The sequence below is a fragment of the Pleurodeles waltl genome, chromosome 10 (assembly GCF_031143425.1).
Source record: "Pleurodeles waltl isolate 20211129_DDA chromosome 10, aPleWal1.hap1.20221129, whole genome shotgun sequence".
NCBI lineage: Eukaryota > Metazoa > Chordata > Amphibia > Caudata > Salamandridae > Pleurodeles > Pleurodeles waltl.
The window spans coordinates 847,284,781-847,310,277 of NC_090449.1; the positions used below are offsets into that span (position 1 = coordinate 847,284,781).

At 47.3% G+C, this 25,497-nt stretch overlaps 1 protein-coding gene across 1 annotated transcript in view; it reads right to left on the reverse strand.

Moving 5' to 3' along the window:
- Positions 1-25,497, reverse strand: part of LOC138261947 (macrophage mannose receptor 1-like) — a 683,716-nt gene that overhangs the window by 559,421 nt on the left and 98,798 nt on the right. The window contains exons 6-8 of the mRNA XM_069211540.1: positions 24,572-24,718; positions 22,466-22,648; positions 15,219-15,376 (exon numbers count right to left, since the gene is read on the reverse strand). Coding sequence (XP_069067641.1) covers positions 15,219-15,376; positions 22,466-22,648; positions 24,572-24,718 — 488 coding nt within the window. The remainder of the gene's footprint in view (positions 1-15,218; positions 15,377-22,465; positions 22,649-24,571; positions 24,719-25,497) is intronic.

Below are 25,497 nucleotides of genomic sequence, written 5' to 3' on the forward strand. Positions count from 1 at the left end.
TCCCCTCAGGCAGCCACAGGCCACACCAGACCCAACCCCCTCTGTGACCAACAGCACAGCTCCCACCCAGCGGGCCCATGCCTCTGTCTCTAGGACAGGTCAATCAGCGGTGTGTCTGCCACTACAGGGCACCCAGGCTAACCCACCACCCCAACAACAACAGGGACCTGGGGGCAGTGGTAGTGGGCACACCGTCCAGGGGACAGAGGCCGGGGGAAACCGGGCAACTCGGAGGGCTGCTGTGTGACAGGGGGGGGAGGACAGGCCCAGGGAACCCACTCTCCAAGAGGCCCTCACCACCATCATGGCAGCCTACCACCACTCCCAAGAGACGATGGCGACGGTACTGGCCAGGTTCCAGGAGATCCAGGCACAGCAGGAGGAACGCTACATGGGGTTCAGCAATCAACTCACCAACATCTCAACCGCTACGGGGAGCATAGTCCAGGCCCTCAACCGGATAGAAGACACGTTGCGGGACCATGTGGCACCACACAGGGCCCCTGTCACTAGCCTGGACCAGGAACAGCCTACCACCTCCTCCGGCGCTAGTGGACAGGAGGCCCCACCACAACGACAGGCCACCAGAACCCCACCTCCTGCTGAAGAACAACCACCCCGCAAGAGGAGCCTGAGATCAAAAAAATAGACAGAGTAGGATGTCAAGACCCCCGCCAGCATGTGATACCCCCTGAAGTCATCCCACTGTCCCACATTGCCACCCTGTCCAACCTTGAACTGACCCTGCTCCATCCTTCCACAGGCATATGGACAATGCACCTGTCAGACTGAGAACTGGTCTCTGCCATGGACATTACTCCACCCCCACCCATCACCGTGTTAATATCATGTATCATTATCTAGCACAAAAAATAAATCACTCAATGCACTGAAATCAATCAGGAGTCAGGCTGTATTATTTACAAATGTATAACACATTACAGAACAATTATGTTGTGTTAACTTTGTGCTGAACACATACCGAGGTCAATAAGCATTAGTCCATGGGCTAACCAAGCAGAAGTCACGCAGTGGGTCATACAGCACTGAAAAGGGAAGGGAAAATCAAACATCAGTTTAAAAGAACTGGGGGGTCATAGACAAAGTTGAGATGCAGGAGGCTTTCAGGAAAAGTAAAATGACGTTGGGGAGTCTTACCTGTGTGCTACTGAAAATACTGTTGGATGACTCTGTCCCTGTTGTCTGTGTCGTCCTCTGAGTCTTCCTCCTCTTCACTCTCCGCAGGCTCCACAGCTGCTTCAACACCACCATCTGGACCATCCTCCTGCAGGAAAGGCACCTGACGTCGCAATGCCGGATTGTGAAGCATACAGCAGGCCACGATGATCTGGCACACCTTCTTTGGTGAGTACATCAGGGATCCCCCTGTCATATGCAGGCACCGAAACCTGGCCTTCAGGAGGCCAGAGGTTCTTTCTATGATCCTCCTAGTTCTCCCATGAGCCTCATTGTACCGTTCCTCTGCCCTGGTTCGGGGATTCCTCACTGGGGTCAATAGCCAAGGCAGGTTGGGGTAACCAGAGTCACCTATTAGCCACACACGTTGTCCCTGTAGCTGTTCCATCATATGAGGGATGCCGCTATTACGCATCACATACGCGTCATGCACTGAACCAGGGAACTTGGCATTCACATGCGAGATGTACTGGTCAGCCAAACAGACCACCTGGACGTTCATAGAATGGTAATTTTTCCTGTTTCTGTACACCTGCTCATCGTCTTTTGGGGGGACTAAGGCCACATGGGTCCCATCAATGGCACCAATTATGTTGGGAATATGTCCAAGGGCATAAAAATCACCCTTCACAGTGGCCAAATCAACCTCCTCACGGAATATAATGTAACTCTGCATGTGTTTCGTCAGGGCAGACAACACTCTAGACAAAACTTTGCAAAACATGGGCTGAGACATTCCAGATGACATGGCCACTGTTGTCTTGAATGAGCCACTTGCAAGAAAATGGAGGACTGACAGCACCTGCACCAGAGGGGGAATTCCTGTGGGTTGGCGGATGGGGGACATCAGGGCTGGCTCCAGCTGGGCACACAGTTCATGGATAGTGGCACAGTCAAGTCGGTATCGTAGTATGATGTGGCGTTCTTCCATTGTCGACAGGTCCACCAGCGGTCGGTACACGCGAGGATTCATCCTTCTCCTCGCAAGTCCCAGCGGACGGTGCCTAGGAAGGACAACATGGAGCCCAGAGTCAAGCAAATCACAGGTACGTTCACCACAGCTTGCATAGCACACGGTTATCTATGTATTGAAAGGCGTGTATGTGTGGCAATGCAAGGCCTAGGCCTGTGTGACGCAGTACAAAATATGCCATGTGGGCCCTTGAAATGGCGGCTGCCTGACCTGTGAAGTGGGACAATGGGATGTGAGGTCAATGCGCTGGCGTGGCACACCGTGGCGGTAGGCGGTCGAAGACCGCTGTACGAAGTTGTATTGGTTAACATTGAAGCCTATGGGATTCAGGAGCCAATGACGATGTGCGCCGGCAGTCGCGGTACGCACCGCCGCGGTACGCACCGCCGCGGGCGTGACCGCCATTTTCTATCTGAATAATCACTCGAGACCTGATCATCCACAGGAGAGGACCTATACTGCAAGTGCTGCTGTGAACTCGGTCTGGAAGTGACAATGGCTGCTGCGACTGGGGAAAGGGCCCCTGCCTTCACGTCTGAAGAGTTGGAGAAACTCGTGGATGGGGTCCTCCCCCAGTATGCGTTACTCTACGGTCCTCCAGACCAACAGGTGAGTACACTGAGTGCTCATTGAATGGGCTATGCCTGTGTGGAGTGGGGTGGCTGTCAGTTGGTAGGGTGGGGAGGAAATGAGGAGTGCAACGCACGACAGATGAGAGAATGGGCCACATGGCAAGGTTGGGGAGGGGGGGGCATGTACTCCAAACATGCAGAAATGTGACGTTTTCTCTTTCCCACCCTGTACATGTCAAACAGGTCAGCGCCCATCAGAAAATCGATATTTGGCGTGCCATTGCCAAGGAAGTCCGGGCCCTGGGGGTCTACACCAGACGGGGCACCCACTGTCGGAAGAGGTGGGAGGACATCCGCCGCGGAACCCGAAAGACTGCCGAGTCACTGCTGGGGATGGCCTCCCGACCTAGGAGGGGTGCCAGTCGTACCCTGACCCCCCTGATGTCCCGGATCCTGGCGGTGGCCTACCCTGATTTGGATGGGCGCTTGAGGACATCACAGCAGACACAAGGGGGTGAGTATCTGCACATTCTGCTATCTTTACGCGCAGTTGAGGCGTCTGGGTGGGGGAGGAGGGCTGTGGGTGACAGTAGGCCAGGGTGCTTTCTGTAGTGTAGTCCCCTCCCTTAGACATGGCCCTGTGCCCCCGCCCCCCACCTCTGTAGGGTGCCAAGTGCAGCTATCCATGGTCCAGCATCACCCATGTGTGCGTCTGTTGTCCCTAGACCTGTTGGCCTACTCTGAAGTACTGAGTAGTGTACCCCAAGTTCGCGACTTAGTGCATGAGGCACCTGTGTCTGTCCTCTCCGCCAAGGGTATTGACAAGGCATGCACTCAACTTTGTTTTATTTCTCCCCCCCACCCTTATACTTTGTCTTCTTGTGCATTAGCATCATCAGGCGGAGGAGAATTGGTGTCGGAGCACGAGGGAGCTGCAAGTCACAAGGCCCCGGTGGGCACTGAAACAGACACCGAGGTACCAGTGATCCGGAGGGCGAGGGGAGCACCACAACGGGGGCCGGTGGAGACACCAGCGACATGGACACGTCCTCGTTTGGGAGCTCCCTAGCGGGGGCAGCAACATCTGTGCCCCCCGCAACAACAGGTACAGCCGCCACCCAGCGCACCAGCACCGCCCTCCCAGCAGCCCCTCAGCCTTCGCTCCGTGCCCGCTCGCCCAGGAAGGCACGCGTCTCCTTCGCCCCAGGCACCTCAGCCCCTGCCTCTGTTACCCCTGCTGCCCTCAGTGCGGAGCTCATTGACCTCGTGAGGACGCTCATTGTTGGGCAGACTACCCTTTTGAATGCCATCCAGGGGGTGCAAAGGGAGGTGCACCAGAGTAATGCATACCTGGAGGGCATTCATTCGGGTCAGGCTGCCCATCAACGAGCGTTCACTGCTCTGGCCTCAGCACTGACGGCAGCCATTGTCCCTGTCTCCAGTCTCCCTCTTCTAACTGCCTCCACCCTTTCTCTGTCTCCTGTTCCTCAGCCTATCCCATCCACACCATCAGACCAGCCTGCACACACCTCAACACCCAAGGCCAGCTCATCCAAACATAAGCACCACAGAACACACAAGCATTCACCCAAGCAACACCCAGATGCAGACATACCAACAGTCACTACCACCTCTGTGTCCCCCTCCTCCTCCTCTCCGTCCTCCCTCCCTGTGACGTCTACACTCACACCGGCATGCACACCAACATCAGCCAGTTCTTCCATCACCAGCACACCCTCCACTACAGTCCTCACACGTGCAGTCACCACCCCCACTGCCATGTACACGTCCCTTGTGTCCTCTCCCACTGTGTCTGTCACCCCCTCTTCCAAGACACATAAACGCAGGCAGACACCCAAACAACAGCCAACCACCTCACGACAGCCTACGTCCCAGTCACCTGCACCCAAGGACAGCACACCTGACTCTCCTACAACCACATCCTCTTCCTCCACTTCTATCACCACTACTCCTACCCTTTACCTTGGTCCAAAGAAATATTACCTCTCCAATCTGAACCTCTTTCCCTCCCCTGACCCACCCCCTCCATCTGGGAAAAGTCCCAAGGGCACCTCAGCCACCACCAGCCCAGCCTCGAAGGTGCAAGTGGTGCATGGGTTATGGAGTCCACCCTTTGGCGGCAGTGACACTTCAGTCAGCAGCAAGGACACATCCAGCCCCCCCCCCCAGGCAAGTGAAGGGCCGCCGTGAGCGGACTGAGACGGCTGCCCCCAAGGAGGTAACTCCGGCCACTTCACCTGCCACAACAGCCAGGGGAGGCAAGGGCCCGAGAGCCCCATCTAAGGAGCGGAAGGGCAGCAGGGCGGAGAGGCCAGCCAGCAGGAGCGCGGAGCAGGAGGGCCCCACAAGACCCATACCGGCTGCATGGGACGACACCAAAGGGCCCAGGACTCCATCCCCGAAGGGGCCTGACACTGCACGTTCGGAGGGCGAGTGAGCAGGGTGTCCAGGCCAGGTCTGACTCCCTACACTTACTGGAAGAGCACCGCTGAACAGGGCCCCGCCGTGCAGAAGAGCACCGCTGAACAGGGCCCCGCCGTGCAGAAGAGCACCGCTGAACAGGGCCCCGCCGTGCAGAAGAGCACCGCTGAACAGGGCCCCGCCGTGCAGAAGAGCACCGCTGAACAGGGCCCCGCCGTGAAGAAGAGCACCGCTGAACAGGGCCCCGCCGTGCAGAAGAGCACCGCTGAACAGGGCCGCGCCGTGAAGACAGGCACCGCTCCGCTGGGCCCTTCATCTCAAGCACCGCTCCGCTGGGCCCTTCATCTCAAGCACCGCTCCGCTGGGCCCTTCCTGTCAAGCACCGCTCCGCTGGGCCCCGCCGTCTCAAGCACCGCTCCGCTGGGCCCTTCCTGTCAAGCACCGCTCCGCTGGGCACCGCCGTCTCAAGCACCGCTCCGCTGGGCCCTTCATCTCAAGCACTGTTCACGGTTCACTGTGCCCACCATGCATCCTCCTTGTCCAGTGGAGACATTTATCCACCTGATGGACTGTGGCTTTGCACTCCCCAGGATGGTACAGTGGGCAAGCCACCCACTGTAGGGACTTTGAGAGACTGTGGCTTTGCACTCCCCAGGATGGCACAGTGGGCATGGTGGGCCCTTCGTGGATCTGGCGTCGTGGACTCATGTGGCTGTGGTGCCCCCCCCTTCCCTTCCCCCTGAGGTGCCTGTAGTTTTGTCACCAGATGCCCCTGCAGTGTTCTCTCCAAAGGACTCAGGTCTCCTGTGTGGGCTTTGCCCTTGTTTCGATACACTTTGGCCCACGGACATATTAATTTCGTAAGATGTGCAGAACTAATTGCTTCAGTTATCCACTGCTGTGTAAAAAAAAATTTAAAATGTAAATCTTTTTGATGGTTGAACAATACTTTTAAGAAGCTATTTTGTACATAAATATTTATTCCAAATTTGATTATGTCATAGCATTTTTTACGGGTGTTTGGGTGGTGTCACTGTGACTTGTTGCTCTGCATTGGTGTGTACATATTGGGGGGGTGGGGAGGGTCGCATATGTGTGTGCCCGTAACCTTTCCTCCTACCCCCTCCCGTGTGTCGTAGGTGCAGTACTCACCGTTGTCGTCTGCGCCGGAGTTCGTACTCGTGGTAGATGAGCAGGTAGACGAGAACAGGTATGATGTTCAATTCGGGTTCCATGCTGTCCTGATTCCTCGTGGAGTGCGTAGAGGTGAGCGTTTTCCCGTTCGTAGTCTGTTTCTGCCGTGTTTTTATCGGCGGTGCTCCCGCCCCGGAAAAGGTGGCGGATTGGTGGGTCGTGATAGTGTGGGCGGTACATTGTCTGCCGCCTGCCTGTTGGCGGTGACCGCCGCGCTGTTTGTTTGTACCGCCGTGGCGGTCGGAGTGTTAATGTGGCGGTCTCTGTTGGCGGTTCCCGCCAGGGTCAGAATTCCATTTTTTGGACTGCCAGCCTGTTGGTGGGTTGGCCGCCGCTTTATCACCGACCGCCAGGGTTAGAATCACCCCCTAAGTCCTAACATAGAAAGTTGACCAGGACCTCCCAGGCAGTGTATCCAATGAGGGCTCCATGGACGTTGGAGCAAGATTCAGGGTAGCCCCGGTCAAAGCATTTTCATCTAAAAAAAATGAATAAGTCCGAAGGTAGAAATTTCCATGAGGGCTCCAGTGACCAGTATCTGAGGAAGAGTTCCAGGAGGTTGGATTGGACTGACGACTTGGTCCCACTGAAGAAAATCTTCAAGAAAATGGCTAAGTCCGAAGCTAAACATTTGACCGAGGCCTCCCGCGGACTGTATCCGAGCAGAGCTCCATCGTGGTTGGCCTTAAACTTTGACTTTTGCCCAGTCGAGGTGCGACCAGATGACCAGATTGACACTATTCGTTTCTATGGGCTAAAAAGCATTAATTCTTTAAAAATTCATATCTTCAGTTCTCCTTAATCGATTTTAATCATTTTTGTGCCATTTTAAAGATACAAATATAATCTATTGTTATAAATTAGTGTTGGATTTTTATTGTGTTTTCTGTTTTACTTATTCACTGTTTTGTGCTTTTAAATGCTTTACACAATTGTCTCCTACGTTAAGCCTTGTCGCTCGTTGCCAAGCTACGAAGGGTAAGCTGGGGTTAAGTTATTGAGACCTAACTGGACCTAATTGGAGGTTAGTGCCTATTGCTAAGTGTCGGTACATATCTGCCTTCACCAATAATCAATTTTTCTACATTTTTGGTAGCTAGTAGTTGTGCTTAGAGTCACACTGCAGTTTAAAGTGAAATAGGATAAAAATCCTCTAAATTGACCTAGAGCAAAAGTATTTTTGATTTTTCAAATTTGGAATAATGTTTTTTTTTTTTTTTTTTTGCTAAACTGTTCTGATCAATTGTGCCAAAGTTTTTTTTTAAGTGACACACATCTTAAGGAAGACCATAGAGCTTGATCTGGCTAGCCTACCCACACTGCAGATGAGCTTAGGGTGTTGTGCAGAAACAGGGGGATTGCTTGCTGCTAACAACCTTAGGAAGACTGTGATCAGCAAGTCCCTTTAAGCCTGGGTAGTGCAGAAAGAGACAGAGAAAGCTTCAGGGGTAGGAAGGGAGAGGAAAGGTGTCCTGTCCAACCTCCAGTAGGAGAATGATGATTGCCTCACTGTAATCTCAGCAGCTAGGGCCCCATCCAGAGCTAAGGGGAGGGGAGGGTCTATGGTATCAGACCAGGAGGAAGCAGAACTGGACCTCAGGGAAAGGGAACTTGAGGCCCAGGTAGCCCTCATAACTTTGGAGGCAGGCAGAGAAGTTGGCCCTAGAGAAGGAGAAGTGGGCAAGGATTGAACAGAGAGATGATGGCAGTGACAGAGAAGTAGAGGTGTCCATGGGTGGGGGGGGTTTGTCCCAGATTACCCAAGGGGGTGGTTCCTGCTTATGAAGAGGGGATGACATAGACAAGTGGCTGGGGGCCTTTGAGAGGGCCCGCCAGATGAGAAAGGTTAGGCCTCAATACTGGGGTTCACTTCTATGGAAGTTGGTCCCCAATTATAGGAGGGATTGGCTTCTAACCTTAAGTGGGGAGGAGGCAGGTTCATACCCTAGTATGAAGAGGTGCTTAACCAAGAAGTTTGGTCTGACCCCAGAGCAGTATAGGATGATGTTCACGGAAACCCAGAAGGTCAATACCCAGTCTTAGGTTGACTTTGTAGACACTTCACTTAAGGCACTAGAGGGCTGGATTCATGGTAACAAAGTACATACTTATGAGGGGTTATACAATTTGATCATGAGAGAGTACATCTTGACCAACTGTATCCAAGAAAGGTTACGCCAGCATCTAGTGCACTCTAAGCTGACCAACCCCAGAGAGCTGGGGGAGGCAGCTGATGAGTGGTTGAGAATCAGGGTTGTTGTCAAGTCCCAGGGGGGAGACTCCAAGAAGGGGGTGTCAGGTCCCCAAAAGCCTAAGGAGGGAGGTGGTAAGCCCACCACAGAGACTCCCACTATACCCCAGAACCCTAAGAAGGAGGGGAGTAAATCCCACTCCCACTCTGACAAGCAGAGGCAGGGAGACCAAGGGTTGCAAAAGCTCTTGGACAGTAAGGCTTGCTTTGACTGTCAGCAGACAGGTCACTTCACAGGAGATGCAGCCTGTCCAAGGAAGGTGGTTAGCACTGGGCTGTCCAATGTAGCCATGGTGGAGGACTCCTCAGATAATAAAGTCCTCACAGCATTGGGCTGAGACATGGGACCAGATGGTAAACTGATGATCCCTGAGGGTGGGAGAAGACACGTTCACCCCATTCAGGTTAATGGGATCCCTACCACTGGCCTAGGAGACATCTGTGACAGTCACACTATAGTGAGTGACTGGTTGGTGACCCCAAACATGTATGTCCCAGAAGAGACCAGGAAAATCAGGATAGCCACAGGGGAGGTCACCTCCAAACCTGTAGCTATAGTGCCCATAGAGAGGGAGGGTATCCTTGACTGGTTGAGGGTGGTAGCCAGTGCTGACCTCTCCCTATATTGTATCCTGGGCAATGATCTCCTAGAGGTGAGTCTGGTCCTTGATGGGGCGGTCACCGGGACGACCCCCAAAGCCAAAGTCCTGGGGAGCAAGTCCCTACAGTTAGGAGACATGTATCCCCAAGGAAAAAAAGAAGAAAAGGAAGAGTAGGCCACTCTTAAAGAGAGTTCCAAAGAGCCAAAGGCCTTCTGACCCAGTAGAGGGGGAGCCCAGAGTTGGCACTGGTGAGGCCTCACCTGACTCCAAGGAAGTCCTGTGTAGTCAAGCAGCTGTCCAGATGCAGGGTGTTGCCCCTGAACTGACAGAAGGGAGAGTGGAAGGAGGGTGCCTGCCACAGGAGGTGGTAGTCACGCACTCTAGACAGCAAGAGGGGAGCCAGGACCCACAGTTGCCCCTATAACAGCTCACCCACCTGTTAGTGGAGAGCTAAGGTTGTGGTTCTGGGTGCTGACAGCTATCAGTAGCCTCTGCTGGGTGCTGGCCTTCATGGAAGCACTGCACTTGGCCTGGGAGGCAGACCATAGGGCCAAAAGCAAAGTAGGCTCCCTGACCCTGTTGGGTAACCACTTTGGGGAAGCCAGGTGCTGCCCTTGCAAAGCTAGGGATAAGGGAGGTGGGAACCTCACTATCCAAGTTGGCAGAGAGAGAGGAGGAAGACCCCCTAGAGGGAAGTTTCTGTTTAAGATGGGTCCTTTCACTGTTGGGATGGGTTCAATACCCAGAGGGAGTGACCATGACAGGAGGATGTAAGGCAGAATAGGCCCTGCAAAGGGTCAGCCCTTTTTCTTCACTGTCTTTCTCGCCTGACAAGCCAGGAAGACCCTCCTAGGGTTGGGCTGAGTCTCCTCAACGTGTGAGCTCGGGGGGCCTTGTGTGAGAAAACAGGGCTGATTGCAGAGGCTCCCCAACTTTTGCCCCTATTTTTTAGCTGGTGTTTTCCTGACTCTGATGGTGCCCTGGGTACTGCTCACCCCAGTCCCAGGACCTGTGCTCTGTATAAAATAAATATGCAAATTAGGCTAATTATAATTGGCTATGTCAACCTACCTATAAGTCCTTAGTTTATGGTAGGGCATGTAGGTTTAGAGACCCCAGCATAGGTAGTGCACCCATAGGTGCACTGCTGAGATGTCCAGTGCCATTTTAAAGGCAAGCCTGCCTTGCTGGCTGCTTTTAAATTAAAGTTGCATGCATATTTGCCTTTGGAATAAAAAATCCTTCCAAAGACTTAAACTACCTTATTTTTGCACATAAGTCACCCCTAAGGTGTGCCCTATGTGCCCGTAGGGTTGGTGCCATGTAACTATAAGGAGGTACCTTAGAAAAATATTTTTCTAAGCCCTGGTGAGGTAAAACAACCCCATTTGTTTTTCCCTCATTGTAGTGAATGCCCTCCATAGGATAGAATGGGGAGACTATGGGGGTTATTACAACTTTGGAGGAGGTGTTAATCCGTCCCAAAAGTGATGGTAAAGTGACGGATATACCACCAGCCGTATTACGAGTCCATTATATCCTATGGAACTCGTAATACGGCTGGTGGTATATCCGTCACTTTACCGTCACTTTTGGGACGGATTAACACCTCCTCCAAAGTTGTAATAACCCCCCATATTTTAATTTATAAAGTCCCCTTGAGTGTCAGATATCTCAGGTTTGGTATCAAATTAATTGTTATAATAAACCCCACAACGTACAATTGTTGGATTTAATATAACTTGTTAAGGTAAAGAGTTTTAAACTCTACCTCAAAAGTTGTCAATTTCAGCCCTGTAGTGCTCTGCTCTGAGATGGCCAGCCTATGCCATCCTAGCCAGGCTGCCTAGATGAGGTATAAAGGAGCCTGGACGGAACACAATGGAATGTGCCTGGGGGAGGAGAACTTCCCTCAGCAGATGGAGAAGCAGGAAGGGGGAGGGCAGCCAAACTGGTCTTTAAAGGCAGGGAAGTACATTTGGAGCAACCCAGCAAGTTCCTCACATCCTGCAAACCCAGACAATTAGGTGCCCCCTGATAGATTAGGACAGGGCAGGAGAGGGGTGTGTTTAAGATTTTTAGCTACACCAGTGGGTGGGCTCAGCCACACGTAACCTCCAAAAATCAGTTTCAGCCACAATGGATTTTTTATAGGAATGTTACTCACTGGGATTACGTTTTGCCACACTTCCCAGGAAGTGGTCATCACAGGGGGAAGGACCTTGCACCTGATTGGAGAACCAGGACTCCCCTGCTTTTCACTCAGGAGCAGGGATAAAACTGGCAGATCTGCACCCACACCTCAGATCCCTACCAGATCCCTACAAGGAAGAACTACAGGAGAAGAAGGACTGCCCTGCTGGACCCCGACCTGCACCTTGATACTGCACTCTGGAGGACTGCACCAGCTGCACAATTGGGCTTCACCACAAGTCTTAAACTACCTTATTTTTACATATACGTCACCCCTAAGGTGTGCCCTATGTGCCCCTAGGGTTGGGTACCAGGTAACTATAAACAGGGACCTTTAAAATAGTTTTATAAGCCCTGGTGGGCTTCACCACAAGAAAGACTTTGCCTGGCGTCAACTGGTTCAAGGAGGGAATCCCTGTTTGGTGCAGGTGAGACTTTGCTAACCAGAGGCCCCTGCACTGACTCCTGAAGAAACTTACCAGCTGACCACTGTCCAGTGGCCAATTTGAAGTTTGCACCAGGTGCATTCTGGGAATTGTAGTCTGCACCCTCAAGGAGCATCTCAGAGCTACTGGAACCTTGGGGTGAGCTGTGGACCTCAAAAGAACCTTTAAAGAACATCTGGGAGAAGATCCAAAAGTTTGGAGAACTTTTGGAAAAAAGCTCCATAAAGGGACCGATCCACCGCAGCAACTCTAGCCGGCTTGCCTCAACCGTGACCTGGCCTGACTTGCAGGCTTGTCACGGTGAAGAAAATCTCTGAAAAAGTGATTAAGTTTGAATATAGAAAGATGACCGGGACCTCCCAGGCAGTGTATCCAAAGAGGGCTCTAGGGACGTTCGAGCAAGATTGAGGTTTGCCCCAGTTGTAGGATTTTCATCTCGAAAAAATGATTAAAACTTAAGGTAGAAATCTCCACTGAGTGGTAAGCGACGCGTATCCGAGGAAGAGTTCCAGGAGGTCGGATTGGACTGGCGACTTGGTCCCGCTGAGGAAAGTAAACTTTTGACCAAGGCCTCCCACAGACTGTAGCCGAGCAGGGCTGCATCGCGGTCGGCCTTAAACTTTTACTTTGCCCTGGTCGAGGTTCGACCAGGCGACCAGTTTGGCACTATTCGTTTATATGTACTAAAAAACATTATTTGTTTAAAAATTCATATCTTCGGTTCCCCTTATCCGATTTAAATATAATCTATTTTTATGAATTGATATTGGAGTTTTATTGTGTTTTGTCACTCGTTGCCAAGCTGCCAAGGGTTGAGCTTGGTTTAATTTATTGAGACCCAACTGGACCTAAGTGAAGGTTAGTGGCCTATTGCTAAGTGTAGGTACTTACCTGCCCGATCCAATAATCTATTTTCCAACAACCACTGGTCAGCAAGTCAGTTTCTTGAGGGCTTGATGGAGGGGACTCTGGTCAGCTATTTTCTACCTGTAGCATACAGGGAGTCCCTTCTTGAAGCAGTAGAAGCCAAGCAAAATCCTTTTAATGGTGAAGACCAAGTGTGCAGCTGGTGCAGTCCTTCTGAGTGCAGCATCCAGGTGCAGGCCAGGGGTCCAGCAGGACAGTCCTTCTTCTTGTCTTGTTCCTGTAGGGATCTGAAGTAGGGTACAGCTCTGCCATATTTATCCTTGGGTAGCAAGCGGGGGTGCTCTGTCCAATCACGTGCAGGCCAACACCCTTTGAGTGTGGCAGAAATCAATCCCAGGGAACAACATTCCTCCAAAATTCAAGATGGCAACTGTTCAATCTTAGAGTTAAGATCTGGCTGAGTCCACCCACTGGTGTGGCTAAGTTTCCCTGGGCACACCCCTTTCCAGCCCTCTCTTAATCTAATCAAGAGACACCTGGCTGTCTGAGTTTTTAGGAAATGGGGGAGGTACAGTTGCTGTCCCAAATGTCCTTTGAAAACCGGTGTGGTTGCTCCCCCTCAATCCTGTTCCACCATCTGCTGAGGCAGATCTCCACCCACCAGATGCTTCCTTTGTTTCAGCCCAGGCCCCTTCTCATCAAGGCAGCCTGAGCCAGGCTGCCAGAGGCTGACCAATCGGAGAAGGGCACTACAGGGCTGAAGTTGGTAACTTTTAGGAAGAGTTCTAAAACTCTTTCTAGGCACAGGTTATATTAAATACAAGTGCCAAGTTGTTGGATTTATTATAACTTTTAATTTGATTCTAACCATGCCAGATTTAGCTCCTTCCTATGGAAAATAAGACTTCATTATTTTAAAATTAAGTCTCTCTATGTTAGCCTATGGCGCCCAATCACTACAATGAGGAAAAACAAATGTAGCTATTTTTCCCTCACCAGGGCTTATAAAACATCTTTATAACGTCCCTGCTTATAGTTATACTGCACCCAACCATGTGGGCCCCTGGGGTACACCTTAGGGGTGACATATGTAAAACTAAGGTAGCTTAGGACTTAGGGAGTACTTTTGATTCCAAAGTTGAATTTCGGGTTAACATTACCTTAAAAGCAGCCAGCAAGGAAGTCCTGCCTTTAAAATGACACTGGGCACCACAGCAGTGCACCTTTGGGTGCACTACGTATGCTGGGGTCCCTAAACCTACATGCCATACCATATACTAGGGACTTACAGGTAGATTGATACAGCCAATTATAATTAGCCTAATTTGTATAATCCATTTTACACAGAGCACTGGCCCTGGGACCGGTTAGCAGTACCCAAGACACAGTCAGAGTCAGTAACCACCAGTATCAGTCAAAAGGTTTGGGGTGACCAGGGCAAAAAGAAGGACTTTCCTACACTGAGAAAGGCACTGAGTGCTGCAAAACATTCAGTGAAGTACGCTCAATAATAGGATTTAGGTGTATTCGCATTTGGAGTGCTGTCCTCTTGTATATAGACCACTGCATATTTTTATAGTTTTCATTTGTTACCTGAGTAGATGCTTATGAGTCGTTGTTTTATTTATCTATCTCAATATTTAAATACTATCATAACTATTTATTCTACAAGTGATTCACTATTTAAATGTTAAATATTGATTCAAACATTAAAAAAGAAAAATATCAGTTATAAACATTCACAAATACATTAGCTGAAAGTACAGCAACACCTGAAATTCTTGAGTTTATAAAATACTACTTTCAATCTCAATATATTCTCTTCCTTATACTGTATAGCCTATCTATGTACTTATGTATCTATATATTTATTACTTTACATCTACTATAGAATAAAAAAAAACTTTGACACTATCCAATTCACTACTCATTGTCTCATCTATACTTCTCTGAGTGTGTCCTCTTCCTCATTCTCCTCATTCTACCACTGATATCCAAGTTAATCCTTGTTTAAATCATTCCTCCTGTAACCCTCCTTGGATCTCCATAAACTTAATTTACTGCTATGATCTCCCAAACATCCCTTTCTGAAGTACACATTCTCCTGAAACCAAAAGCCTGCAGTTGGGAAGTTCAGCATATGGGCATAGCCGAAGCACCTCTCAATTCTGCTTCTTAAAGCTCTTGCTCTATTGATCACATACGGTCTAGAAATAGCTGTACTATCAAACCAGATTTAGTAACCAGATGGATGTGGTAATAATGCTAATTAGTTGCATATATTAAAAATAGAAATAGTAGTGTATACAGAGAAAAAACAACATTTTGGATTGTTCAATGCACCTGTATGGATTCATTTTTTTATAGCAGCATGCAACCAACAGACACAAGAAAATGAGAAACGGGAAGATCTGACCACCATGGAAAGACTATTTCTTTCTAGCATGTTGCTATTATGCATTTAATATGATGAGTAATTACCTCTCCAGTCATTGCAACACAATCCTCTTGCCTGTTGTTGTGGTGGGATGGTTCACCTCGCAGCCACTTGGTATATGTCACAGGAACTCCGTCACTCCATTCAAAGAGCATTTGAATTTTAAGGTCATTCAGTCCAAGCCATAGCTCATCTGTTGGCTCTGTGAATTTATACAAAATCTGCTTTAGTAAGTTGATATGTGTGACTGTTTCATATGTGTCATGATGAATAGTAGCCTGTAGCATATCTGTGGTTATGGGATATACATGTACTTCACTCCTCCCCTGCCCTGGGTTCCAAACTGTGAGCAGTTGGTAGTCTGGTTTTTGATTTTGGACCCAGCCTCACACAAATCTAGCATCTGTGTGAAGGCCTGGGTATGTTCTCTTGCTTGAGAGATCTTGGTTTGACAGTAGACAGCTGTCCCTGTCATGACTTTAGAACACAGCATGGTGGTGACTACTCATGGTGTTTTGTGGGTTTAATCTGTGTCACAGGAGTAGAGGCCTGCTGGTCCACTTGTGTAAAGTTCTTCTGATACATGTTATCCCAGGTTCTATTAAAAGTTTCCCTATACATGTTTGCATGTATGAGTATGCTATATGTGTCGTATATACATCATGTGAATGAGTTAACCAGAGTAACAGAGACTTCTGGGTTCTAATTTGGAAAAGCAGGGCCAGTTCATTTGCACAAGATGGAGGGAATGTTGTTTTCCCAGTGGAAGTGTATTGCTGGTATCCCTGAAGAGACCTAAACACAGACATCGGCAAAAAGGGGGCATGCTTCCCTTTAGAAATTCAATTAGGTCCTTTTGCTGCAGGAGCTGCTGAAGGGTCTTCCTGACTGTTGCCACTCAGTACAAGTGGGTCTAAAGGGTAGAACTGTAGTATCTGTTTTTCAGAATGTGAATTGTCCTTTAGGTGAGACTAGCCTTTTATTTTTCTTCCTGAACTCTGTTAAGTACAGAATGCTCACACTTCTTCTATTGTGGATGCTCCAACTAGGAAATGACCCTACTGTAAGAAGCATTAATCCACACAAACAATGAATCTAGAAGACAGCTAGCAACAGACACATCAAAGAAGAACCAACCCAAAGCAGATGTCAAAGAATGTAGAGGGTGAATACAAATAATAAGTATAAAAGTGGAGGCTGCTGAATCACCTGTTGTTCCTGTTCCAAGTTCTCTTTAACCAAAGACAAGGGTGCTCTGCAGATTACTCAGCAAACTGGTGTGCAACCAGGCTGGAGTCTACCTGATAGCTGTCAGCTTCTCACAGGTGAGGGGACATTAACTGGAGACTGGCCTGCAAGATAAAGCTGTTTCTCTGAACTTAAGTACATGGTAGCGGATCCATCTGAGAAGAAAAGGGAAGGATCTAGCCAGTGCAGCAGGAGGTGCTGACTACCAGGGTGCACAAGACATAGCAAAACCTGGATCTTTGAGTCTGACTGCCCAGGAGAGACTAAAAAGAGAATGACCGACATTCTGCTGAACTCAAGCATTATCTCTCTTTCATGTTGAACCTTCTGCTGTAGCAGTGTCCTAAAGTGGGCCCAAAGTGGACTGCCCCACTGTGATCCTGATGAGTCAGGACCCTGGCAATGCTGAAGTGTGCCTGAGCAAACTGCGCCCTTGTGACTGTAAATGTGACCAAAGCCAACTATGCTGGTGTGATTCCAAAGTATGCCTGAGTGGAATGCCCCATTGTGATTATGGCCATTGTACCCCAAACCCGACCATGCCACTGTGTCCAACATAAATAGTAGAACTGAAGCTATACTGGCCTCTGAGAAGTTCAGATTGCAGCTCTGTGAACTTTTACCCTGCCCAAATCACTCCATACCCCCCAAAAAAGCCTGCGACCAACCAGTCCCAGATAGTGCACAGCAGCTGATACAACCAAGACTGGAGAAAGGTTGCTGTTACACTCAGCCAGCACTTGGTTCTCCTAGAAGAGGAAGGAGAGCTGGATGCCTGCTGCAGGTCAGACAATGGCTACCAGAGGACTAAAATACTGTCATTGGTGAGATTGACAGTGGGACTACACACTATGTAACTATAGAACGTTGAATGCAGGACATGTAGCACCACACCTTTGCTTTAGCCTTCTTCACTATCCTTAGACAGAGTTAAGGGGATGATGAGGCTGGCCCTTAAATCCTGAGTATAGTGGCCTGTGCCAGTTTATTAGTGTCTGTATATTATAGCATCTATTGTTGCAGAGTATATTAAAGAACTTTCCTTTCTAAAAATAAATGCACTGGGTGGGAGGGGGTTATACTTGGCCCAGTTTGCAGAATTAATAGAGATATAGCAGGACCTCACCCCCACGGTTGTGGCTCAGTAGACCTGCACCCCCATGGACCCCTGAACAAGTTCTGACAATAAGGCAGTGATTTTACATGTTACACATGGCAAGAATTGCTTGATAGATTTTTATATAGATTGATATATGAATTTGCTAAGTAGCACACATTTGCAAAGTTGAAAGGGGATTATGGGTAGACCTCGCCAGCTAGAGGTGAGGTAGCTTCCGCCAGTGTGGGGCAAGTGCAGCCTGTTTACTCAGAAAGGAATGAGGGGAATATGGCCACAGTGGGAGGAGTTATCAGTACCAGTTCATGTACGAACTAAAGTCACCCAGTGTAATGACCACACCAGTTTTGGCACTGAGGGAGAAGGCAAATAGAAATAAGTTAGTTACTGGTCATAGAGAACAAGACATTGAAGGAGGCAAGGTCAGGGCAAAAAACTGGACAGGGGAAATCAGCACCCAGAAGGACAAAGAGGAAATGGGCATAGTGGATGAATCCTCACTAAGGATTCAGAAGGGAAAAGGAGAGGCAGCATGACCAAGGCCCCTGGATGGAATACAAAGAGGCAGATGGCACAAGAAAAAATTAAAAAAAGAACATATGATGGACGGAATGCTGAACAATGCAAACATTCACCCCAGTCACAAAGATCTGGGTTTAATCCATTGTTTTTGTGCCTAAACTATGGAGTAAACCCAGATCTTTGTGACTGGGGATGAATGTTTGCACTGTTTTCAGTATTCCATTCATCATCTGTTCTTTTTACAAGAAAAAAAGACAGCAAGGTTGGAAGGGAACCAAATGGGGTAGGAGCAGAATGGGGAGCAATGGGTAAAAATCAGATAAAGAAGGAAGTGAGTCAGACATGAAACTAAGATATATATATATGCGAGAACTAAAGTGGTGACACGGAAACCTGGGGGCAAGTCATAGTGTAGGGAAGAAAATAATGTGGAACCACCATATAGGATAATAGATGAAGTAATGGGCGCTGAGCAGGCTTAAGAGATTAAAACGGGAATATTTCTGCCTCAAGATAGCAGAATCCCTAAAGAATGAGGATAAGGCATGAAGGAACATTGGAAGCAAATAGTGAGGTGGGGCAAGCAGTGGGACAAGTAGTCATCATGTGAAATTGGGTGAGAGCAGGTCATTGAGGAAGAGGAGTGACAGAGGCAATGATGTGGTTATCTGGATGCACTGGGAATATTCTGGAAAGAACCACTGAACACAAATAGAGAGAAAAGGGAAAAGAGATAGAGATAGGAGGCGATCACAGAAATAACAGCAGACAGAAGGGGAAGTGTCAGGGTTAAGAAGAGGGATATTTCAAGGGATAGAAACAGTCAGAAAGATAAAGGAGGCCAAAGTGGGAAATGATTGACAATGCGAGAACAGCTAGGAAGGAAGTCCTACTAGGTTTTAGGCATTGTACCACAAAGAGATGGAAGCTGACTAAATCAAGGGAGGGTGGGACAGATTTGGTGGCTCATGTGTGGAAGGATCTGAGAGAGTAAGTTTGGAAGATATTGTATTTTCCTGTGCTCTACTGCTAATGCTAGTAGGAGAGGACAAGCCGGTGGCTCAGCTGAGGGATATTTGGTTGAACCCTGTGAAAAAACACATTAGGAATATTGATAGGACACATACCAATTGGAGGTCTAGTTTGGTGAAAATTACATATATCCAGCTGCAGGAAAGACCATACATAATGATGGGCCTTTAAAAATATGTGAAGGTTAGGCTCATGTAAGCAGATGATAGATCAGGGGATAGCTGGAGCCAACATATTCAGAGCTTTCCGCAATACAAACAGAATCCCCAGAGCTCCAAACTCACACAGTGCCATTGTGTGTCACACAATTTCGGCACCATTCACACGTTCACCCAGTGAGGAGCCAAAAGCACACAGTGGCAGAGAAAGCGAGCTGGAAGCTACAGTACAAAGTGGCTTTCCAGCTCAACTTTCAAAGTTCTGAGCAGCCATTGTCAATTAAGGGGTACAAAAAAAAACCAGGACATTGGTAACAACCGCAGCCACCCTTTGCGTCTTTTTTGTGTGCATGGGGTGTGGTGCTGCTTAGCTATCTCTCTTTATGAGTTCATGCCCCCTCCAAAGCCTCTCCCCCTCATCACATGGAAAAATACATTTTTAAATTGGCAGCTCTGAACCACCCTTACGTCAACATGTTAACTGGGGTAAGAAACATATAAGACAGTGGCAGGGGGCACTACAAAAGTCATTGACACCCTGTGCGCAAAGCCCATGGTCAATGAAACAAAATCAGAATTGGGCAATGGGCAAGTGACGTGCTGGTATTTCAGCCTCAGAAATTGGGGGTAAGAACATCCTGCAGCTAGAGTCATTTGTGTGATAAGAGTGAGGATTTCCTCAAAACTTTCACTGTAGTCGCTGACAGCTGGACTTGGAAATTGGCAGGATAGGGCTGCAGAAAAGTGAAGAACTCTTGCAGGGAACATGTGGCTCACAATCAGAAAAATTGGCAAGAAGTGAAGAGGCATGAGGCCTGTTCTTGGATAAGAGAGGAGTGGAAGTACCAGGCTGTAAAACATAGTGGGATACATGCCAATAACTATTCAGGTAGAGAAACTAACAGAAGTGTTTGTAGGATATATTACAGAAGCCTGTGAGAATTGTTAGGGTAAAGGGCCTTAAAATCGGATGTTGCAGAACATGATAGATAGGAAACTTTGCTTCAGGAAAGCTAGTAGGACCACTTACTTTGCTGCAATTTTTTGTGCATGGGGAATCACCATTGATCTTGGTGTGAAAGAAGGATGACAGGCAAAACAGGATGATTCACCACTTGTCCTTCCCCCAAGGTAGCTAAACTTTTAATGAGGTGGCATTGAACTTGATAAAGTGAAGCTGGTAATAGAGGACATCAAATCAGTGCTAAGGCTATTTCTTGTGACTGCTGACAGCTTCTTACTACTGGGGTTTTGAAGTGCAAGGCCTATTTCACTATAGTGTCTTCTGTTGGGTTGTGCAGTATCTTGCATGGTCTTTGAATGCTGCTTCAGCAACCTCCTACTGCTGGAGAGAAGCTTGCAATGTATAGCACACTACCTGGCTGATTTCCTCTTAGTGGGGAAGGTGGAGATGCATGAATGTGCAGGCCTTACGAGAGTTTTCTGTGTCAAATTTTTGTCAGGTTGAGTGCCCCCTGGGTGGGGAAGATATGTGAATGGACTGCTTGGTTCTCGGTTTTTGGGGGATAGAGATTGATACTATCAGGCAGGAATGTTACTTTCCTAACTTCCCCTTTTCTTCATCATCTCATTCTACGCTTTCCCAACTCTTCATGCGCATGTATGTTCTCACATAAGTAAGCTCTCTAATGTTTCTCTTTTTCTTCATCTGTTCCCTTCCTATAATATCTCCTGTTATCATTTCTGTAACTGCTCTCACTGTCAATAATATTACAATGCAGCTAATAACTAACTCCTCTTTGACACTCAAATTGTATGCCTTACTTTCAGCCATGTCAATGCTAATCTTCCCTTGGTATTGGAATGTTGAAAGCCATTTCACTAGTTTAATTCAAACATGTGACCTGTGATTTACATTTGATCTCTGTGGCGAATGCTCAATCTGTTTAGTGATCACGTCTGCTGAGATATCTGCTCTTTTCACACCTACACTCCCTCTCTCCCCTATCTTTCTCTTTTTATTTTCCAAATCTCTCTCAATTTGTATGTTAATGATATTCCCTTAGCTAAACATTCTTCACTGTACTCTCTGTACTTTCAGCACAGCCCATCCTGCGCCATCTTTACTTTCCACACCCCTTCTTTTTTTTTCCTGTCTCGCCCAACATACCGAAAAAATACATTATCTCTGCAGAGCTCCTTAAGTGCCTTCTCTTTGTGAGTGTGTGCTTAGACAAGTGAGTGCCATTGTTTCTCCTGCCAAAGGTGGTATATGCTGAAATTGACTGATTCAGGCATGCCTAGTCATGCAAATGGAGTAGTTTGGGGTGTTGACGGCACGTAAACATGAATTATGCATTTGATGGTGTTTTAAAATATTGCCATAAGTGTGGCGCCTAAGAGGGAAAGGTGCACATCATAAAGGAAAACTGCATATCTCTACTCCTCCCTACTACTAGCTAACCATCATTTCTGCTGAGGGTGCCAGGGGCTTACCCTCCGCCTAATGATCTGTTCTTGACCTATAGGTCCAATCGTAGCCAAGAGAGCAACCCCTCTTGCTTGTGAACCAGTTAGATGCAAATGAAAACCCCAGATCTTTTCAGTACATCATGAGCTTTCATTTTTTGATAATAGTAAAATCGTATCAGCACCTCTATTGTGTTTTATATTAGAAAACGTCTCTTCCTCATTATATTTCCCTCAGCTGATTGTTCCTTATCTTGACCTCAATACCTACCCTAATGCCCAGTGGCGTAACAAAACTGGAAAGGGCCCCCTTGCACAGAATATGGAGGGGTCCCCCTCTGGACTTACGCAAACCAGGTGCTGGGTCAAGGAGGTCCTCTGGAGCTCGCCCCCCCACACTGCAGTGGCTTGGGGGGGTCTTTGTTATGCCCCTGCTAATGCCCCCTTCTAATCTATGTGCAACGCATCAAGCCAGCTTAATGTTACACTCTTACAGCTGTATAAATTATGGTCATCTCATTTTAGTTCCCTGGTCATCCATCACCTGGCCTCATGTTCCTCTGTCAAGCAATAATCACCTTACCTCTCTGCAGACCTATTCAGGTAAAAGGCTCAGTTAGTTAATTACTGACATCAACTGAACCATCAGATGGCTTATAAGGCCGAAAATTGGTAATAAACTAAAAGAAATTGGAACGGGGCCCCAAAAAATATCTTGTCCATGTTCCCAAAAATACTTAAGATGGCCCTGATGAATACTATCTATATGTTTGTAAACACTTACGGTATCCAAGCTGAGAAACAACAAAGCTGTGTTCTTCCACATGGCGGACGCTCACCAGATCTCCTCCTTCTTTTCTGCATGCAGACAGGGCTTCCTCCCAGGGTTTGGGATCCCTGTACAGCCTGTAACAGCGACCAGCGTAGGACAACCACGAATTTGGGCAGTTGACGGGTACACCACTCACTGAAATGTATAAAATCATAATGTATAAACCAGTTCAAATTAGCCTAGGCACCTTTCTGTTTTTTGTGTGAAGAGAACAATTTAAAAAGGCAAGGGACACAATACATGTTTGGTTGATGCCCATAAGCATTAACTGACAAGCAAAAAAAAAAACTTATGAGAGGCTATAAAACTCTTGCATGTGCTTTTTATATGATCCCACCAAATATAGCTACTAGACATCCACACAGGCGACCGAAACATGACTTTGGCGTAATCTTGGCACATCTTTAGCTATAAAGGTTGACTTCAAAACTTACTTTAAGTGAGGGGCCCTGGCTGCAGGCATTAACAGTTGAATAACCATTACAAGCAAGATAATGAACATTTCTAGGTCCAAACCAACTTCGACTTATAACAGTCAACAAATTAATTACAGATTAGAAGTTCAGGGACGGCTCCTTCGCAAAGGAGAAGGAGCATTAACCTCTCCCCCCCAACCCCCCCGGCTAAGCCAGAAGCTGAAAGATAAAGTGATATTTAATTATTGTTTTATCTTTCAGCTGCTGGTTCATCCAGCAGAATATGAAGGGAGGGGTGGGGCTGTGCCACAGGAGGGGGGGAGAGGAGAGAGCGCACCGAAGTGCGCATGTGTGTTTGGCCGGCCGTCTCAGGCTGGCCAAACACACATGTGCATTTAAGTTTCTCCAGCCCGGCTATTAAGCACATCCGGGATGGAGAAACTGCACATACCCCTCGGTTGTGTCTGAGCAGCAATCAAAATTGCTTAGACCAATCCTGAGGCTGCTTTCATGCTAGGTTTAACATGAAAGCAGCACTAGGATTGCTGGAAAGCCTGTGCTGGTGTCCCAGTGAATGCTAAGACACTACATCGAGGGACGGAAGAGGAGCAACATGGCAGGAGGTGGCAGCAATGGCAAAAGGTAATTTTTTTTTTTTTTTAACCCTCTCATCCCTCCCCTTGAGATTTGCAGCTGCCACCACTGTAGAAGTTGGTAAAAATAAAAAGGAGAAAACTGTGTAATATGGCTATTTTCTGAGCAGCAGTATTGCAGAAGGTGTATGTGTGCTATTTTGTACATCTTCACCACATATATTAACTTAAAAAATCTCTGAGTTGATGCATGTTTTACTGATACTAGAGCTCGGAAACAAGGGTAGTAACTGTCTTTCTATTTCTGAGCACTTTTGTCAGAAAACTGTAGATTTGTACAAACTACAAAAGAAAAAAAAGAAAAAGTAATCCCTTTCAGTGCCAGAGGGTACTATAGTATAGTGTGCTTTTTTGAGAGGAAAAAAACATTTTTACCTTTAGTCAATATTTTGAACTTCCAACAGTTCACAGAACTACAAAGTTTTACGAAAACTATGACAAAACAAGAATTGACAAAAGGCTTGCTGACAATGCCAGACCTATTGGCTTTTCCAATTCTTGTCATATGTGGTTATGTAGTGAATCCTAGTTTGTTTTAACGGGATAACAGGAGTTAGCTTAGCCATAGGCTTGTAAACTCGTGCCCCCGTCACCCAGTGACTTTTAACCTACTTAGCTTGCTCTGTCTTAGTCCATTTAATTATTTATTTCCTTTAAGATGGCGGCCTTGTTTATAGTTAGGCCACTTGTTATGGGTTCCACCACTAATTTTTTTAAAGTTTTATGGTGAGGAGTACAGTGAATAACTAGCACAATCTCAATGCAAACCATAACTTGTTTCTATTTTTGTTTTACAAGATTCACATCTCCTATGCATGAAATTTGCAAACATTTTAAACATTATTTTGTTGATGGAGGATTCCACAAGGGGGCCCTCGCATGAGCCTGGTGCCAAGAAAACAAAAAATGCATTTTCAATGGGATACTGACCTAACCACAACAACAGAAGCACTATTATCATTCATGTTTTTAATATTTCAAACATTTACCTGTAGGGATAATTGCAGCAGTAGTTGTGGCATTTCCTTTTTTGCAGATATATCCGAGTTTTTGAGAACACTCTTTATTTTCCCATTTTGCTCCTTTTCCAGGATTAAGGACAACACAGGTTGTTCCAGGCTCAACAGAAGGATTGCCTGGACGAAAGAAAAATGAATGGGTTGAATCAGTAACACTGATCAAGCCTAGAGTGCACATGTGCAACTTCTCAATTGATTGACAAGCATGCTGCATCTTATACTTGAATTTCATCCAAATTTGTACAACCTACAAGATTATCTTTAGTTTTTCTCCACCTGAGCTAGAATGAATGTGTAAAGTATATGTCCTTGGCATACAGCTTAATTGCAATGATTGATGTTTATTGTTTAGACTATCCTTTTGTATTGACATTGTTACTTATGACCCTTTTGTGTTGTTAAACCTGTCATACCTTGGGTGGTCTTTCCCCAAACCTTTTGCCTTCTTACTCCATTGTTTGCTGATGTCCTTTTTGTTGGTCTTACGACTTTGTGCACTTTACCATTGCTAACCAGTCCTAAAGTGTGTGTGCCCACTCCCTAAAACATGGTAACATTGGTCCAACTTATTACATTCAATAAGTGATAACGATCAGTAGGGCGATGGTAGGAATTTTGAGTTTAGTGTCTCAAAAATTTTAATTTATAAACCTCTTTAATTGTAAAGTAGGTCACAATTCTGAAAAAGCTACTTTTAAAAACTTGCCATTTTCTTATCCCAATCATTTAGTGCCTACGTTCTGTATCCTGAGTCACCTGAATAGGTGTCCTGGCAGTTGAACTTTGTGTGTTACTCTCAGACAGAGAAACAGACGGAGAATAGGTGTTGGCAAGATGGCCCATTTCTGACTTGAAGGGGAACGAGCTGTCACCCACCATACTTACAGATCACAAAA